This window comes from Canis lupus, chromosome 1, assembly GCF_011100685.1.
Source record: "Canis lupus familiaris isolate Mischka breed German Shepherd chromosome 1, alternate assembly UU_Cfam_GSD_1.0, whole genome shotgun sequence".
In the NCBI taxonomy this organism is placed as follows: Eukaryota; Metazoa; Chordata; class Mammalia; order Carnivora; family Canidae; genus Canis; species Canis lupus.
Window position 1 is genome coordinate 85,620,189 of NC_049222.1, and position 18,793 is coordinate 85,638,981.

At 39.4% G+C, this 18,793-nt stretch overlaps 1 protein-coding gene and 1 long non-coding RNA gene across 11 annotated transcripts in view; one reads left to right on the plus strand and one right to left on the minus strand.

Annotated features, from left to right (window-relative positions):
• The window catches only part of LOC102153050, a 58,828-nt gene extending 52,482 nt beyond the window's left edge, over positions 1 to 6,346 (minus strand). For all 10 annotated transcript variants that reach the window (XR_005354161.1, XR_005354160.1, XR_005354168.1 and 7 more), the window contains exons 1-2: positions 6,143 to 6,346; positions 5,102 to 5,227 (exon numbers count right to left, since the gene is read on the minus strand). This is a non-coding gene — a long non-coding RNA (uncharacterized LOC102153050). The remainder of the gene's footprint in view (positions 1 to 5,101; positions 5,228 to 6,142) is intronic.
• The window catches only part of ALDH1A1 (aldehyde dehydrogenase 1 family member A1), a 55,294-nt gene continuing 37,751 nt past the window's right edge, over positions 1,251 to 18,793 (plus strand). Inside the window, 2 exon segments of the mRNA NM_001286977.1 lie at positions 1,251 to 1,360; positions 14,532 to 14,636. Coding sequence (NP_001273906.1) covers positions 1,295 to 1,360; positions 14,532 to 14,636 — 171 coding nt within the window. The 5' untranslated portion in view covers positions 1,251 to 1,294.

Genomic DNA, 18,793 nt, shown 5'->3' on the forward strand with positions numbered 1-18,793 from the left:
CCATGAGGGTGACCCTTCACTTAAGAAACCCAATGGGAAATGAAACTCTGGTTTTGCACTTGTTAGGTCTGTGATCTTAAGCAACTGGCTTGTTCTCACTATACCCGTAAAACGGGGTAATCAAGAATGGAAAGAGAGAGGAAGGCTCCCCTGCCAGATTTGGAGCAACTAATCAATAAACCTGCATTCTCCTACCTAGATCCCACATTTGAGGGAGTTGGCAATTTTCCCTGGGGGAAAAATTTTATTCTAACTCTCCATAATCAGTATTAAGAGTATCCACAGTTTTCTATCGTGTTCCTATTGTAACTTTTGCGAGAGCTTCAATACAATAAAGTTTTGTGCTTAAAATGGGAGTTCAGTTAAAAATTCTTTTTAAATGTTCCCAGCTTGAAACACTCATTTTTGACATTGAATTACATAGGGTCCTGTTTAAATCTACTTTTTGTATAACTGCCTGTATCAATCATTGATAAATATAGCCAACTTCCAAAACCAGAGGTTAGTTTCAGTTTAGATGGTTGTAACAGAAGAGATTGCCATCTCGCTGTTGTGGTGACTGTGTGTGACAGTGTGGTCTGAGATCCGTGAAAATCCTGCTGACTCTTCTATTCCCATATGTAACATAATGATAAGTTAGAGCTTGAGAAATCACAGTAGGGCTGCTTACCCAGCACTGAAAATACACTCAATTGGTAGGATCTTGTAAAGCTGATTTGGGGTTGGGTCTATCTAGAGGGACACTCTTCCCACTCTGCTTTTCGGGGACCTGGGCTGATTCAGTGACAGCACTGTCCTGAAGACACCTGGCCAGGGACCTCTCCTCACCAGCTTCTACTAAAAACAAGTGCCCTTTGAGACTCTTTCAATCCTCAAATTCTCTGATTCCAAGGCTGTCAGAGGAGGAAAAGTTTCACAGTAGCATAAAAAGCATGAAAAGCCAAAAAATAATAACTGGCCTTAGTGGCCAGAGCAGCTGCACTGCATATCCTTATCACAGGTTTCGGCTTTGTAAATTAATTCGTCTGCAAATAGTGCTCTGTCTTCAGATGCAGTTTCAACGCTGGAGCGCTGGTTTCTTAAGGATTTAAGTTTAAAGTCAAGGGCTTCCGGCCCTAGGTGTTACAAATAAGTAGTGTCGTTTTCTTTTTGCTCCGAGTTTGTTCATCCAATCATATTCCAGTATGCAAATAAACCTTAGCCCGTGCAGATAAAAAGGAACAAATAAAGCGAAGTGCTCTATCAGAACCAAATCGCTGAGCCTGTCACCTGTGTTCCAGAAGCCGAACCAGAAATGTCGTCCTCAGCCATGCCAGACTTACCTGTCCCACTCACCAATTTGACATATAAATATACTAAGGTTAGTACAATTTATATTTGCTGCTTTGCCTCTGGTTTATAAAAACTATATGTGTGGAAAGCATAAAAGGTCAATGTAAGTAAACTTGTGCAAAGAGCCCTTTGCAAATACAAAGATAAAAAAGGCTTGCAAAATGCAGGTTTGGGTTTAGTGTCTTGATCCAATTGATGATTTCTAGATCGGAGCGGGCAACTTTTCATAAATTTAGTTCTTAAACTATTTCTAAGTGAAAAGAATTCTCTTCTGTGTGAAAGGTTCTTGCAACCAGGGTTCAGTAGACTTTACTAAGCAGTTCTATTACTTCAGCATAGCTCGACCTGTATGATAAGAGAGGCAAATACTTACTAGAGAAATTTACTGGAAAGAGCCAAACAAATAGGAAATGATTTTTTTTTTAAGGAAAAACTGTATGCTGAAGTAACTTTTTTTTTTTAATGTTTCATGAGTGTCAGACCTAGTTTTGATAATTTGATGAAAGCTCCTGTTTCAAAAACTCCAAATGGGCTTTGGATTATTTGGCATATTTGAGGGGAAAGAAGGCATTTTTCTTTCTTTCTTCAGCCAAGTTTGTTGCCATTGGAGCAGATGCGTAATTGTTAACTGATAAATATGTAGAGAAACAAGATCAGGAGCCAGATCCAGACTTAAAATCCCACAAGCTAGGGAGAACGAGGAAATGAATCCTGTCTGATGCACAAAAGTACCTCTGAACTTTGCCTGTTTCACACTATTATATGCCTGCTTTCCTGACAGAGTCTAGAACTCCCAAAACAAGCAAAAACCAAACAAAAAACCCAAATCTGAACAAAATCACTTAAAATTGGCTTTAGGGTACACTGAACAAACAAGGTAAGAAAGGAACCATTCCAATTCAGTGAGAGCCATTTTGCTTTCCAAATTAGTCAATGAAAAATCAAGGGCAATATAATTTCATGATAAAGTAAAGCCCCACTAGTATTTATTTATTCCCTTGCTTGTAACCATGGATACTTTTGAAATCCTAAGGTCTGTTATATTTTCATTCTTGTAAGTGCAACAAATGAGGAAGTTGCTCAGCTGACTGGTCTTTTTCCTTAGGAAAGTATTTGCAGAGATCAGATTGTGCCTTTAACATGGTTGATCAGCAGCTATAAAGTGTATTAAGGTATTATTTTTTTTATGTGGTTTTATTAAAAGGGAAAACATTTCTTTTTCATGTAATCTTATTCCAAATGAGAATATGGAAAATGTGGTGAGTTCATACCCTCCAACCATTTGCACTTGGCAAAGGTGTGCCCAAAAGATGACAAGACTCCAGTCTTCCCAACTTTTCTTACTCCAAACTGGTCATTCACAATAAATTTCAATCCGAAGCAGGCACATTGAAGAATGCATTTCATAAACATCAAAATCCTTGGCAATGACTGAGAATTATCTCATTACTGTTACTACAGAGTCTTTTTTTTTTTTTTTCCTATGATCCTACTTGGGAAGATATTTTGGTAGTCTGAATGTCACATTTTTAAAAATTTGGCTTTGCAGAAGTTGGTGGTCTTCTTTGTATGTGTATCTTGAGGAAGCTCTCAAGTGAAATATTCTTTCTACAGAATTATGCTTCATTTGGTAGCTATTAATTGAGCATGTCAGAAATCGTAATGGACAAATGAGATGGTCCTTAAAATCTAGCATACAAATGCAGATCTGGTGATCCTTCAACATGGAAAGATGTTTTTAAGATTGGAATCTCCTGTTCACTTCAAAGCCATTAGATGAGAACACCCCTCTAAAGAAAATGACCGACCACAGTGTTCAAAATAGGCACAATTCAGAGAGTAGCCATTTGCTTTTGCGTTTAAGAACTTTTCTGGGTAGAAACACACAATGCAAGTGAATGAATTTTGATAGCTCACACATCTTCTCTATAAATCTGTTCTGCTCAGATAGCATTTTATTGTCTGATTTATTGGTTACAGCATTTTCACACTTGGGAGGACACCAGTTATGTATGTAATTAAATCTAAATGGGTGAGCTTTTTCAAATGCCTTTGCATTTGCTTTTTACTGTGCCCCACTGAAGAATTATATTGGATTTGCACTTGCAAGGGGGGTGCATAGAAAAATGACGGTTATTCACTAAGTTTCCTGGTTGCAAACCAAGTAAGCAGGGATTTTATAGTGTCTGTGGAATTACCTTCTATGGCCAGCCCCTAAACTCTGTATTATTTTTTTACTATGTTAATGCCCTTTTTTATTATCACTAGAAATATAGCAGCCGCTGGGGCCAGGTGGAGGGAAGAGACAAGCAGGGTTGAGCAACACAAAATTATTACAGCCAAGGTAGCCCTCAAATTTGAGTCTGCTTTCACCCAAACAAAAGAAGTCATTGTTGCATATCTTTTGGGAGTTATTCTCTAGTTCAGTCTGGTTATGTTTTTATTGTTGGTGGGGTGGATAAAACAGAGATCGGAGTTAAGAAATAATTCCTAAAATGATACAAACATTTTTAGGATTTAAAACCTCAAGAACATCATTATAAATCCGCATAAACTTGGATTCCATTTCTAGCCTCATTTTTCCCCTTTCTAGTTCTAAGTGAGTCGCACATCTGCCAGTCCAACCGTTTTATTGAGCCTTTAAATGAAGAGCTTCTTCAAACTTATGCGATCATTGGGCAAACTATATTACCTTTCTCTGCCTCGATTTCCTTATGTGTAAAATGGGAATAATAAAGGTCCCAATTTCCTAAGGTGGATGAAACCATTAAATGAGTTTAATTTGTATAAAGCATTTGAAATAGTGGCTGGCACATGGGAAGTGACTGATTAATGTTGACTACCTCAGTCCTATTTATTTTTCTGAATTCTTTCCAATTTTCCAGAATCTTCTTTTATTCAGCCTTCCCAAGACCTATTTCCTCTCATGAGTGCTCCTCTCATCTCATTCTTTTCTCTTAGTTTTCCTGCCACTCTTGCATAGTCACACCCCATCTGACAAGGATCTCATTGGTGCAAAGTTCTAAGTGTTTAGCCAGGACTTCAAGGATCAAAAATCTTCTCTTACAGAATTCAGTAACTTCATTTTCCATGCTGCCTTCACAACATCTTTTTTTTTTTTTTACCTTAAATTTTTTTTTAAAAGACAAATACAAAATTCAAGAAGACAAGCTTTCTCAGGATTCAAACTCCAAAATGTTTAACTTAATGCTACACTTAACTCATTGAACAATAAGGTGTTCCTACCAGAAAAGATTTTCATCTGCTAATGACATTTTTTAAAAAAAGAAAAAAAAATATTTTATTTATTTAGAGAGAGAGCCTGCACAAGCAAGGGGAAGAGGCAGAGAGAAAGGGAGAAGCAAACTCCCTCCTGAGCAGGGAGCCAGATCTGGGGCTCCACCCCAGGACCCCAGGATCATGACCTGACCCAATGGCAGGCATTTAACTGACTGAGCCACTTAGGTGTCTTGCTAATGACATTTCAAACACTGACAGACACAGGCACACACACACAGAAAATGACAATAGGTAAAATTGTGTTTACTCTTGTACCAATGACTAAGTTATTTGCAATGATTCTATTTACTTCTAGCGGTAACCCTGAGAGGAGGCTCCTCCTCCTGTTTTGTAGATGAGGAGACTGAGGACCAGAGTGGCTAAGTAACTTACCTTAAATCATACAGCTAAAAAGTGACAAAACTAGACTTCCAATGGGGGCAGTCTGGGCTCTCACACCCAGTGACTTGTCTAAGATCAATACTGTTACCTGGGGATGTGGACTTGATGGAATCTTATTTGGTCCTCCTTTATTCTCTCATTCGTCCATTCCTGATTCCTGGAGGGGACATGACCGTGTGGCTTTCCAGCAGCTCCTCAGCTGTTCCCAGGCCAACTTTAGGGGAAAAAAAAAAAAAAAGAACAATAAGGAAGACCGGAAGCAAATAGGCATTCTGCTTTGATTGAAAAGGTGGGGTTTGGGGGTGGGAGAGGCTGCGACCTAGAGGATTTGGAAATAGGTGTGCCATTTCTATGGGAACTTCATTTCTTCAACTCCGCAGAGTAACTTTTGGTCGGAGTAAGAGTTGTTTTCTCTTGTAATGGTTGCTGAACCCATTGTGGTCAAAGATATCTTTTTGATAAGGAAGAGTTATGAGTCATTGCATACTATGTGCTATGCGTCATTACCACTTTTTTTTTTTTAAGATTTTATTTATTAATTCGTGAGACACACACACAGGGGTGGGGGGAGCAGAGGGAGAAGCAGGCTCCATGCAGGGAGCCCCACATGGGACTCGATCTCGGGTCTCCAGAACCAGGCCCTGGGCTGAGCCACCCGGGCTGCCCTCATCAGCACGTGTTAAAATTCTCACGGCAGGGACGCCTGGGTGGCTCCGTGGTTGAGCGTCTGCCTCCATCCAGCTCAGGTCGTGATCCTGGAGTCCTGGGATCGAGTCCCGCATCCAGCCTGCTTCTCTCTCTCTCTCTCTCATGAATAAACAGATAAAATATTTTTAAAAATCCTTATGGCAAACAAATTCAGGCCACGTGCATTCCCCACTCACTACCCGGTTCTCTTGGCTCCCAGCTCTCTCGTTTCTCCTTCCACGTGGTTAACCAGTCACTACACAATAGCTCTGTGCTCGGTCTTACAGTAAGTAGAAGGAGGCTAATAGGGTTTAGGGAGCTTATGTTCCTGGAGGGTGTGGGGATGAAAACAAGCATCTATGTGAATACTTTATGATCACACATCAGGAGAAATGCTAAAGAGAGGACAGCTGGAAAGCTGAGAAACAAGGGGAGTGCTTACTTTCCATGAACTTCTAGGGAAGGTCTCTTTAAGAAAGGGGCATTTTAGGTGAAGCCTGAGGGATGCAGAGCACAAAGTGGCCTCGGAGACGGGGAAAGAACAAGGAGGCAACGGCTCTCGGCTCGGCTCGTTCAAAGACGTGCACGTGGGCAAGAGCCTGCTGTGTTCGCACAACTCTTGGAGGGGCTAACGCGGCTGCGGCTGTCGCGGCTGTGGCTGTCGCAAAGGCAGCATGGCCGCCGTAAAGCGACAGGGTGTCGTAAAGCGAGGGAGGCCGAGAACAAACCGTGTGGGATGGAGAGAGCGGCTGTGGCCACACTGTCCGGCGGATCCGGCCGGAGGGGAACCATCCACGGGGCGCTTCCAACAGGACAGGACTTGCACTCAAGACCAAGCTGATCGTGCTGAGGCGCTGCTTTCATTTGGGAAATGTTTTTAACCGTCTTCTGACTGAAGCAATATTTTGTTTGCTTTTGGCTTGGAAGCCGTTGAGCAAATAGCTGGATGGGTGCGAGGGACGGTGACTTGACAGGATAAACCCGGCTTCGAGCTCCCGCTCTTCTGCCCATTGAGCGCTGTGACCTTCGCCAAGCTTCTAATCCCCTTGAGTTTCGGTTCCCCTGTCTGTAAATTGGGAATGATAGTGACAACCTTGGGAAAGTGGCCCTGAGAATTAAGTGAAGTCATTTTTGTGGAAAATGGTCCAGGCTCCTCTTTTAACCCTCTCCTGCCCACGCTGACTCCCACAGTTCTCAAATTACACCCCTCCCAATGTATGTGGAATGAATACTTGCAATGCTTGCCATAGTTTAAAACTGCTTTCATCTCTTGATCTCCTCTGAGGCTCATAATCAGCCACGGGAAGAGAGTTAGAACATGTCGCCCGTGTCCCATTTTCCAGCTGAGGAACCTGAGTTCAGAGATCTTCGGTGATTTTGCTCCGGGTCTCACAGCCCTTAGGATGCGCAAACAGAATGAACTGGATTTTGAATCTTCTCATTTCAGGTCTAATACTTTTCCACATGATACCATTTCCCCCTCCACACTAAACATGGTGGTACCTGAATCCTATTGGATTGTTGGCCACAAGTGATTTCATACCTATGGCTTCATTTGTAGCATTCGTCCTTTACTCTGATTGAGAGAGTGGAAATCTGGATGATGAGGAGAGGTATGATTCGGGCACTAGATCCCCAGACAGATGGTCCAACAAGAGAGTACTCTAGAGTAGCATTTCTCCAATTAAATAGGCACATGAATCAGGGAGGGTTCTTGTTGAAATGCAATTTCCGATTCTTTCAGCCTGAGGTGAGGTAGGAGATTCTACATTTCTAACAGGCTTCCAGGCTTTGCTGTCGTTCCAAGTGTGGTCTGTTGGCCAGCGGCAATGGTCTAGTGGTTTGGGATCAACCTCATATTTTTACTTGCAATGGCCACCATCTAGTTACTTAGAGACCTGACTTCCTCTTTCTCTCAGAAACCCACTCACAGCCAGCCAGGTCAGAATCACTTACCTTCCCCTTCAGAAAGTGCCTGAGTCCAACAGGAACCCAATGGTAGCCACAAATAAATGGTGGAACCGACCATTAATTTTGTTCCAGGCTGGTAACCATTCACTACCAACTGCAATGTTTTACCTCATCTCCGAGGACTGATGTTTTGGCAAATCATTTTGTTCTTTGGCACCTGCTTCAAGAAACCTAATCAATAGCAATCCTAAAGTAAATAATACATGCTCTAAGAGACAGTATTAGTTCAATTTCGTAAGGAGTCTAACTACTGCAAGTGTTCACATGATTTCTTTAAATTGAACTTCACCTACTGAATCAGTCATTAACTGCTTGCCAGAATGAAAGGGCTGGGTGAGAAAACGCTTAAGGATTATGGGAAACCTCTCCTTTGAAGAGGAACCCAAAGTTCAGGTAATGCCTCTGAAATGGCATCGATAATCTGTGGGATGATGTAGTAGAGATCCGCATTAGAGAAATCTCATGGGAATACAGGCATTGATAAAATGGTGATATGCTTGTCTCAAAGTAGCAGTTACCTGGCTTGGGGTGGTGGTGGTGGGTCCCAGTGATTTGAGTTTCCCTGATGCTAGCATAATTGTGGCCAAATGCCTTATAACATTTACCAGGTTTAAGTAACAACATAGAGCCGTGTTCAAAAGAACAGGAGCAATAGTTCGTTAATAGTTAAAACCATTACTAAAAAACAAAGCAGAGAAGTAGAAATTTGTGTGAACCCAGATTCCAGAACACTGATATATTTTGAGTACCTGTGTGTATCAAAATCTTGCACAAACATTGTTCGCAAGGGATGTAAAGTCTTAATATTTGATCTTCTGATTATATATCATTATATCTCTACCTGATGACTTTATGGTAATGTTGAAATTGTTAATGGGAATTTGTTTCCTAGGAATCTGGACAAACATCACAGATCGCAAAACTTTACCTGAACACCTACCTCCTCTTGCCCCCCAGGTTCATCATGTGTCTATTTCCAGTGCTCTCCTGATGCTTAATAAGAAACCAAAAGAATACAAAAAATAAATAACTGAATTACGCTATTTGGCACTTTCTTTAGAAGGAAAAAGGCTTAATATGCAAGCCATTGTACTGTTGAACCTTGATATGGTGAAATTTAAAGAACATACAGAACTTTCTGGTGCTTCCACATCTTACCTCTTTGATACAGGGTATGCATGACAAAGACCACTGACAAGTATTTTTGTCATCTATGGGACATAGTAAAGATGTCACTCAAAACAGACATGCTTTAGCATCTTTTCTTTGCCCAAGTTGAAAAAGTTGAGGGGTTTTTCAAACAACAACAGAGAGTATATATTCATGTCACTAAAGCCAGACTATAATATAAAACAGAAATGAAAGGAAAATTTTATTTCTCCCACTTTTGTTTTGGTCACTCTCCTTTTGTTTTCATTCCTTTGACTGGAGTTAAACAGTTTCCTCCTGTCTATTTCCTCCTTAATTTCCTTTTAGAATTTTATTTTTTTATTTTTAAATTTTTATTATTATTATTTTTTTTTACTTTCGGTCTCAACATTTTATGTTGCTGCCTCGGGGTTTGGAATGAAAATAGTTGCCAGAGGTCTAGCTCTGATTCTTTTAAATGTTTAACACCTCTACCTGATTTTTGTTCAGTGTCTCTTAGTCATCCCCCATCTTGTTATTTATCTCCCCTCCCTCCAAGTCTTTGGTTTTCTTTAAGTACCCAATGCTGAGAAAAGGTTTACACATTTACAGCATGCACTCCTTCTTGTACATTTGCAACAACACCCATCACTCCACATGCTGTGGCCCAGGCTCTCAGATTTGAAAATTCACACAGGAGACATAATATGGGGAATTTCATCACCTTCCTAGCCTTTGGCAGATCTTAAAAGAAATCCTCTGTGCACTGAAAATGTGATCTGTTAAAAATCTCTCTTCCATCAAGAAATCACTGGCTTCCCTTATAAAGGATCTAAAGCCACTGGCCCTGTTGCAGCCCCGAATTGATGATGTGAATTTAAGGCACCCTGAAGATCTATTGGAGGGAGTCAGGGGCTCTCTCTCCCTTGTAAGCCAACAGGTTCCAAAATCCTCTATCAACAAGCATAACTAGTAAGTTTTATTTTGCTTGTTAATTAAAATCAGCTTGATCCAGGTCAGAACTATTTTGAGGAAAGGGCTTATTTATTTAGAATCATAGCTTTATATCAATCACATAAAAACATATTCATTTGTACTCTGGAAAGGCCTCCTGTCCCCAATTTATGACTTATTCTTAAACATTAAACTGCATTCCGGAAACGGCAAGTTTTTTATTATTTTTTTTTTAAATCAGAGGTCATGATACATCCTTAAAGGCTGGCATATCTAAAATTTAAAGAGTAAAAATCAATTTTTAAGTGTTCTCAACATTCTCATTGATTGTTTCCCCAAATAAGCATGTGATATCTAAGAGCATGCATAGGAATCTATAATTCCCAATCAATATTATGAACTTTAAGCTGAGGTCTAGTGTACATATATTATTCAAAAGTATCCTGAGTCCAAAACTCTTAAGTAGAATATAGTTCCTGTAGTAATTAAATGGGACCCAAGATTTTTTTTTACTTTTATAGGATGATCCCTTTCCCCCTAAACTTGCTAAAGGCAAGCAGCAAATGGAAAATGAGGTTGTCACCACGAAAGATCATTTCAACAGGCCTAAAATAGATTTCATAATGATTATAACAAATATCCGTTAGCCTCCACTTCCCCACGTAACCATTTTATATAACAGGAAGGATAATTATTCACAAACATTTGGTCACACAGTTAGCTGGAAGGCAAATGTCAAATGTAAAGCCCACAAAATTAAAACAGAAGAAAAGATCATTATGGTAGTTCTTACCAAAAAACTTCTCCATAGCTAAGGGGAAGAAAAATAAGGTGCAATAGTTGGCTTTCACAGCTACCTTGGTCATCTCACTATCTATGCTGGGTTCTGTTTTTATGCTGAAAGGCTACTGTTTAGGGGAGAATGCATATATTTCATAATTTGCATTTGCTCTCTCACAGTAATTTGTACTGCTCTCTCATTCCATCTACTCTCAAGCCTTATGAACACATGCCTGGAATGTGAAAATTGTCTCCCAGCTAATCTAGGACTCTGGTTGCTCTACTTCAAATCCATTTTGGGTACATTAACATCAACATTCCTAAACCATCTGTTTGATCCTGCCATGCCCTTGTTGCATCCAGAATAAAGTCCCACTGTCTCACTATGCAGATCAAGATTCACCACAAACTGACTTCTTTTTCTTTATTGAAACTTATCTATGACTTGTTTCTACAAACTACTTGGGGCTCATCTCTTCTCTGTGTTATATGTATCCCATCTCTTCTCTGTGTTATATGTATCCCAAGAGTGTTTCCTTCCTTTGCTCGTTTGCTCTTTCCATCAATACAATCCCATCCTTCAAGGATGCAGTCTTCTGGCCCATTGGTTAGCCTTTCCTGGGTTCCATTCTGCAATTTACTAACTAAAGCACTGTGTTGGTCTTTACCCTACATACAACCTTCAGTTCTTTATTCCCTGATCTTGATGAGAATACACTCTCTTCTTCAGTTACAAGCCCCTTGAGGGCAGGGGCTCACTCTCTCACACTTCCCCACAATATCTGCCAGATATGTCAGGTATTTATCACTATTTGGCAGAACATAATAAGTAATTTAATAGCAGGATATGAAAGGCTACGTCAGAATAGAGGGGAAAAAAGAGGTAAAATTCAATTGGTCCAACAATGAAATCTTCATGAGGAGGTAACACTTGAAGCAAGACTTGAAGTATGAATAGAAAAAAATAGTGAAACTCTAGTCTGAGGAACAGCATGAATAAAAGTGTGGAGCAGAAAGGTATGATGTTGGAGACAGTAGAATGAGGCCAAAGTAGAGGGTTGGAAAATAAAACAAAAGGTTGGAAAAGCATAATGAGGTCACATATGCTTAGGAGAAACACCTAAGTGTTTTAAGGAGCTGCCACAGTATGAATTGGGTTGGTTTAGGAAGATTATGATAATGGGGGTGGAGGGGTGGAGGACCAAGTTTCAATTAAGCAGAAGCAGGAGGCAGGGAGGACCGGGAGTTTTGTTTTTTGTTTTTTTTTTTTTTATGATAATATAGAACAACATGATACCAAAGGATGACTAGGGATTATGTGTGTCATTAACTGGAAAGGAAAAGTGTGTGTGTGTGTGTGTGTGTGTGTGTGTGTGTGTGTGATTGTGTGTGTGTGAGAGAGAAAGAAAGGAGGAGAGAATATACAAACTGTAAAGTGTAGTCTGAGGTAAAAAGTAGCATAAAGCTAGGGATGACAGTGAGCTGCATTTGGGACATGTTGATTGAGATGATTCCCAGCCAATCCTTGGGAAGAAAAGCACAAAAAAAGCAAAAAAAGCTAGAGATGTATAAAGGAAAATATCCTTTAAAGATAATTACAATATTCTGCAAAATGTGTTCCTGAGAGCTGGGATGCTGATTCAGTCTAAGAGATAGTGGCCAGGGATCCCTGGGTGGCGCAGCGGTTTGGCGCCTGCCTTTGGCCCAGGGCGCGATCTTGGGGACCCGGGATCGAATCCCACATCGGGCTCCCGGTGCATGGAGCCTGCTTCTCCCTCTGCCTGTGTCTCTGCCTCTCTCTCTCTCTCTGTAACTATCATAAATAAATAAAAAAAAAAAGAGATAGTGGCCAAATCAGTATTTTAATCTGAATTTATCTTTCTTCAAGTTGACTCAGATGCCAACACATTTTTCTTGAAGACAATAAGAATGTATGGCTTTCATCTGCATCCCATTATCCTTGCCCACACCCCCATGTATGTGTCCTTGGACATCTAGTCTCTTCATCTGAGCTGCTATGCACTCACTCCCCTTTATTTACTCATGCTCACATCTTTTTCCTGTCAATTCCAGGGTAGCACTACATTTTTTAATTCCTTTAAATACCTGGTTGATGCTGTTTTGACACACAAATAACTGCATTGGGGTGAATAGGCAAAATAAGAAGGCTTATCCTTCCCTTTGTTTTTTTCAGCAAATCACAAATACCAGTCTGCCCATATGCAGAATATTATAGGTCTTACTCAGGTATAGTTCTTTGATTCAATTTTAAGTTATTTATGCAAGAATTCTTGACAGAGCTTAAAATCTCTTGAGGCCTGAGATTATACTGGACACTGAGGGTAAACAAGAAAATGAGACAAACAGAGTCCTTGACCTTATTTTACCAAGCTTACAGCCCAGGAGAGAGGGCAGGTGTTTAAAAATGACTTTTTAAAAAAGTGGCAAGTGTTATGATGGAGACCAGGGAAATATTTTTGAGAATAGGCTGTCTGTGTAAATAATGTTGTAAGTCACAGGATATAGAATTAATTATACTTAAGCATTTAGGGATATATGGTAATATACATTTTATTAATGTGATTGAATATTAAACTATGTTATGGATACTACTTGATGGAATAGCTAAGTTAGTATAAACTTACAGGCTAATTTAAAGACTGCTGTTGTTTCAGATATACATAATATAAGTAATTAAACTAAAAATGCATAATCGTGATAGCCGCCACTGGGGAATTTTTAATAGCTAACTGATTTGTATTTAATATACAACAAATTTAAACCTTGGTGAGGAGAGAGGGCAGTGTTTCAATACTTTCTCCCTCAAGATTGCACTATGAATAACTTATCTTTAAATACCAAGTAAGGGGGGTATCTGGATTTAGGTATATGTTAAAAATCCAGTGCATATGTCGCCCTTCATTTAAAACTGAGCGCATCAACTACATGTGATTCGCAGTTAAGTAAACTAATTCACGTTGTAATAATAAATCTAACAGAAAGTTGTAATACATAGTGTACTTAAGATGATTTTTATATTTCAAAAATAAATAAGAAAAAGGAGAACAGACAAGAAATAATGAAATGAGAGGAAGGATAATAAATTCTAGTTTTTGCCAGAAACAAAACAGTGCTTCTTAATTGGGCTTTGTAAAACATTTTTATTCTAATAAAAGGTGAATGACATATTAAAGCCCTAGTAGGCTCTGAAATGAAGCAGAAGTTCAGGGCAGCAAAAGTTGAAATTCAGACTTTTTAAGCAGCATATGAACACTTTTAAGTATTTCTATTCTTTTATTCACAGAACAAAATTCCATGTGTCTGGACTGGACCTTTCTGTCTCTTTAGATGCATGTCTCTTAGATATCACTAAGAAATCTAGTGGCTAATTTTATCTGAGGACAAATAAATGATTAGATAACCTCTTTAAAAGAATAACACACTTATACCTTGAAAAAAGTCAGTAAAAACATATCACTGGCCAATTTTTTTTCTAAGCAAACTTCTTTTAAAACCGTCCTCCAAGCTGCCTTTAATATGGTAACAAAAAGGATCAGAAAACAGTCATTTATGATACCAAATCACCAGCAGCCCAACAGGAGGACGTTCAGAATCTGAGAAAAATCAAGATTAAGAAAGATGAAAGCCACCAAAACCTCTACTCTTGCCTCAAACTCAGATAAAAGCACTTTTTCTAGATTGTTTTCTCTAGTCTGTATTTTCCAGGGTTGAAATGACCTCATACTTCAGTGTAATTTCAAAGTATTACTTTATTTTAATATGTGTGTGTCTCATGCACTCATGTGTGTATGTGTGCATAAAACGTCTTAAACAGCCAAAAAAATACCTTCTGGGGTGGGAGGAGGAGTGTGAATGAGATGAAGTTTTAACATTGGCCTCACTCAGGCATTTTGTAATGCTTTAACTTTATAAAAGAATTTCTCAAACTTGCTGCATATTTAAATGTTTGATTACCTCCTTTGTCTCCCTTTCTATAGATTTTCATAAACAATGAATGGCATAACTCAGTGAGTGGCAAGAAATTTCCTGTCTTTAATCCTGCAACGGAGGAGAAGATCTGTGAAGTAGAAGAAGGAGATAAGGTGGGTTTCCCAGGACTTACGCCAGCTTTCTTTGTTCCCACCATGCTGAGCTCCCAAACCCACCACAACTTCAATTAAACAGATCATGAAAATACCATTTCTGGGGCCATCTGGGAAAATTTCCTTGTACATAAATGGCACCCAGTAGCCATTTGATGCCGATGAGCTTATGCTTCTGGATGTTGTGGTGATTTTTTGTGTGTGTGTTTTTGTTTTTTTTTTTAATTTTTTATTTATTTATGATAGTCACAGAGAGAGAGAGAGAGAGGCAGAGACGCAGGCAGAGGGAGAAGCAGGCTCCATGCACCGGGAGCCCGACGTGGGATTCGATCCCGGGTCTCCAGGATCGCGCCCTGGGCCAAAGGCAGGCGCCAAACCACTGCGCCACCCAGGGATCCCTGTGTGTGTGTGTGTTATTTCTCCTTACTTGTTCTTCAATTTAAATAATATTTGCATTTATTGTATAAACAGACTACATATGATTAGTCATAGATTTACAAAGCAGAGAAATCGTTTATTCATATAAATTTGTTCTTTGTTAGGTTGCAGAATGAAACTAAAGGAAACAATATAGGATGTTTGAAACAGTATATTGCCAGATTATTTCCTTAAAAATCATTGAACGAACATTAACTGGTACCTTGAAAAATTGAATTTTAAAATCACAAAAATTGAACCGTGAATTAAAGATAGTGTTGCTTTCTAGTTAATCATACCATCACCAACAAAAATCAACTTATATCATTACTTTTTAAAAATTCTAAATGTTAATTTAATCATCAAGCATCCTGGTGCATAAGCTACTCTGTAACTGTCTTCACAAATGATAATGAAATAGCAGAATTTACTTTAGGGGATATTGCTGATCAATAATTAATTTTAAAAAAAAATTTAAACTAATAATAATAATAATAATAGTGAAATTGGTATTCAAATGCTGCCCTTCTGACCCCAGAGTCTGACTGGCAGGGCTGTCTTACCTTGTAATTATTATGGGCACATAATATCTGAGCACATACCTTAAACCGTGAATGTGTTTCTCAGTCTTTAAATGTCCACATGTTATCAAGCTTGAAATCTCCATCCTGTAAGGTATTAAAAGGTAAATTATCTTGCTATGTAAAAAGACAATTGAAAGATGAAATCCATGGGCCCCCTGGGTGGCTTACTAGGTTGAGTGTCTGCGTTTGACTCAGGTCGTGATCCCAGGATCCTGGGATTGAGTCCCACATTGGGCTCCCTGCTTGGTGGGAACCTGTTTCTCTCTCTACATGCTTGTTCTCTTCCCTCCCTCTCTCTTTATCTGTCAAATAAATAAGTAAAATATATATATTTTAAGATTTTACTTATTTATTCATGAGAGACACATACAGAGAGGCAGAGGCATAGGCAGAGGGAGAAGCAAGCTCCCTTCAGGGAGCCTGATGTGGGACTCAACCCCTGAGCCACCCAAGTGCCCCATAAATAAAATCTTAAAAAAGAAAGAAAAAAAGATGAAGTCCGGATAGCGCCCCAAGGATAATACCATTGGTGACATGATGTTCAGTTCTCCAGGGCAGTTCCACGTTCCTATTCTTTCATTACCTTCTTCTCACTTGATGAGATCACTAATTGAATGTGTTAAGCCTTGCAGATCGATTCGAAGGTAGCCATAGATCTGAGTGGCTCATTTGCATTGGTAGAAGCCCCTGGATTCAAGGCAGTAGTATCAGTAGACATATGATCTATGCCTTGAGGGACGAGAGTGCAGAGTTTAGCCAGAGGGGTCGACAGCTTGAGAAGTAGATGCAGGATAGAATGGAGACCCATGTCACCTGCTTTCAGATTTCACTTTCTATATGGATCAGGGTTCATCCGTACATAAATTCTTCGTGGGCTTCTCTCTAGTGTCCAGGAAAAACCAAAACCCAGAAAAAATCCTCATGTGTTTGGCCCTTTCTCAGGCTGCCCCATCAACGTAGAAGTTCCATCTTCACTATGCCAGGAATCACGGGCCAAATACTGCATGCTGCTCACTGCCATGACTGCCAGGGTCAAGTTCAAATCATTAGCTATAGAAAGAACACAGATGTTCCACATTTTATTTACCTTCTTTGAGCTTTGGTTCCTTTTTTGTGTGTAAAATGGGGAGACAGGAAAAACTTGGGGGAGGTTAAATAAAAAAAGATGTAAATTATTTCAACAGTGCCAAGCACCCAACAAAGCCTCAATCATTAGAGGATTCTATACATCTTTAAAGGCCCCCAAACTTCCCAGGTAGAATTGCTCTCTTCTGTGTCATTATAGAACATCATGTTTACCTATATTATACCCCTTGTGTTCTATAGGTATTGGTTAATTTGTTTGAGACAGCATGCTTTATAAAAGCTCAACACTACATCTCACCTTTATACTCGCAGTGCCTCACACACTACAGGTAATAGATAAATGAGATTATACAATTAGTATGTAAACCGCCTCCGTCATGTTCTGAGTTTCCATATACCTCACCTGCCTCATCTTAGGAATCTAATGCTAAATTAACAATTGACCAAGGAAGTCTTGCTCACAATTTGCATGCAACTGAATTCCCTGGAAGGCTTGTTGAAACATAGATCACTGGGCCCAGCCCACCCCTAACATTTGTTTCAATAGTTCTGGAATGGGGCCTGAGAATTTGCATTTCTGCCAAATTCTCGGGTGATGCTATGTTTCTGGTTGGAGTATAGATGGGGGAATATACTTTCAGAACCACTGAGTTAAGGTATTAAATCATAAGTTGTATCTCCTCTCTTAGCATTGTATAGGTGGTGTGGACTTTTATAAGTAAGCAAGTTGGAGTTGGAATCCACACTGTGATAATATCCTGCACCCCTGTGAAATGTTACAAGGCCATACTTGAGCAGAGAAACACTGGTGATCTCTGGCAACATGTTTTAGGAGACCCAGAAGCTTGTGTCCTTTGGGCCATTCCTAGAAATAAGAGAAAAATGTATTCTTCATGTTCAACAGAGAAATTACTTTTTATCAGAGACTTCTGGAGATCTACCCAACACTACATTACAGGACCACATTACATCAAATGTCCTTCTAGTTGCTTGAGTAGTTCTGGTATCCCTGGGGAGGTGGGGAAAACAGTAAAGGGCAAAATAAGGTATGTTTGAGCCCCTGACTCTTTCTCCCCAGAGTAAAACTGGTTGCAGTTGTCAGTTAACAAAAGAACAAGTATTCTTGATGCTTTGGCTCTGGTGCTTTGGATCTCTCTCTCTGCTACTGGCTTTCAATTTTAGCTGTATCAGTAAAACACATTTGTGCCTGGAGTTTCAGTTGAAATCTTGTCAGGCTGTCTGAGAACTTTTCTTGGCATCGTTGGTGGGATTTACCTTCTTCCTAAAGTGTAGTGAGGGGGAGGTGATGATCATACCTGAAGCTTTAGAAATATCTGTCATTTATTTGCTGTGTTTATTGGCAGTTACTCCTGCTCATAGCAGAGCAGCATTGTCTGTGCAAATGTAGATCAGAAACACACTCATTAACCTCCAGCAAAGCTTCAAATCAGGTCACAATGCTAATCGAGTTGCTGGATACTTGATCACTTGAGTTCATATGTTTAGATATAAACTCTTCAGCGTAAGCAACTGTTTGCTTCACAATTCAGTGTTCTTGTCATCCTATTCTCTTTTGGAGTAATCTACTGATGTTTGTTTTTAAATAATTATTTCTGTTCTCACAATTTGGCCAACAAATGTGCATGAACTAACACTACTCAGTGAAAGGTACAAATCTAGTAATTACATTGTCACCGTAAACCTAATATTCTGGAACTGACTCTTTAGATAATGAGCCAAGAGGTTTTAGGGATTTAATTGATGAGTAGAATGGAGCTAACAATGGCTATATACTGCCTTTCAATAGTGTTATAAAGAAAGAAGGAGGAGCGAGAATGAATGGAGGTTACAAAGCAAAGCACAAATGTGGGTGGGAACTGTTTTCTTTTCACTTCAATGGTTCTTTTAGTCTATATTGACTAATCCTGAAAGCTGCTTTTAATACTAAGCATGACCTAACAAATAATTGGTGGGGATAAAAATAAATGTCCATTAAAGTAAGTGCTTGTGACGGGTGTAAAAGTAAAACTGGTCTGATAACTATTTTCTCCAAATTGGAATGGATATCAT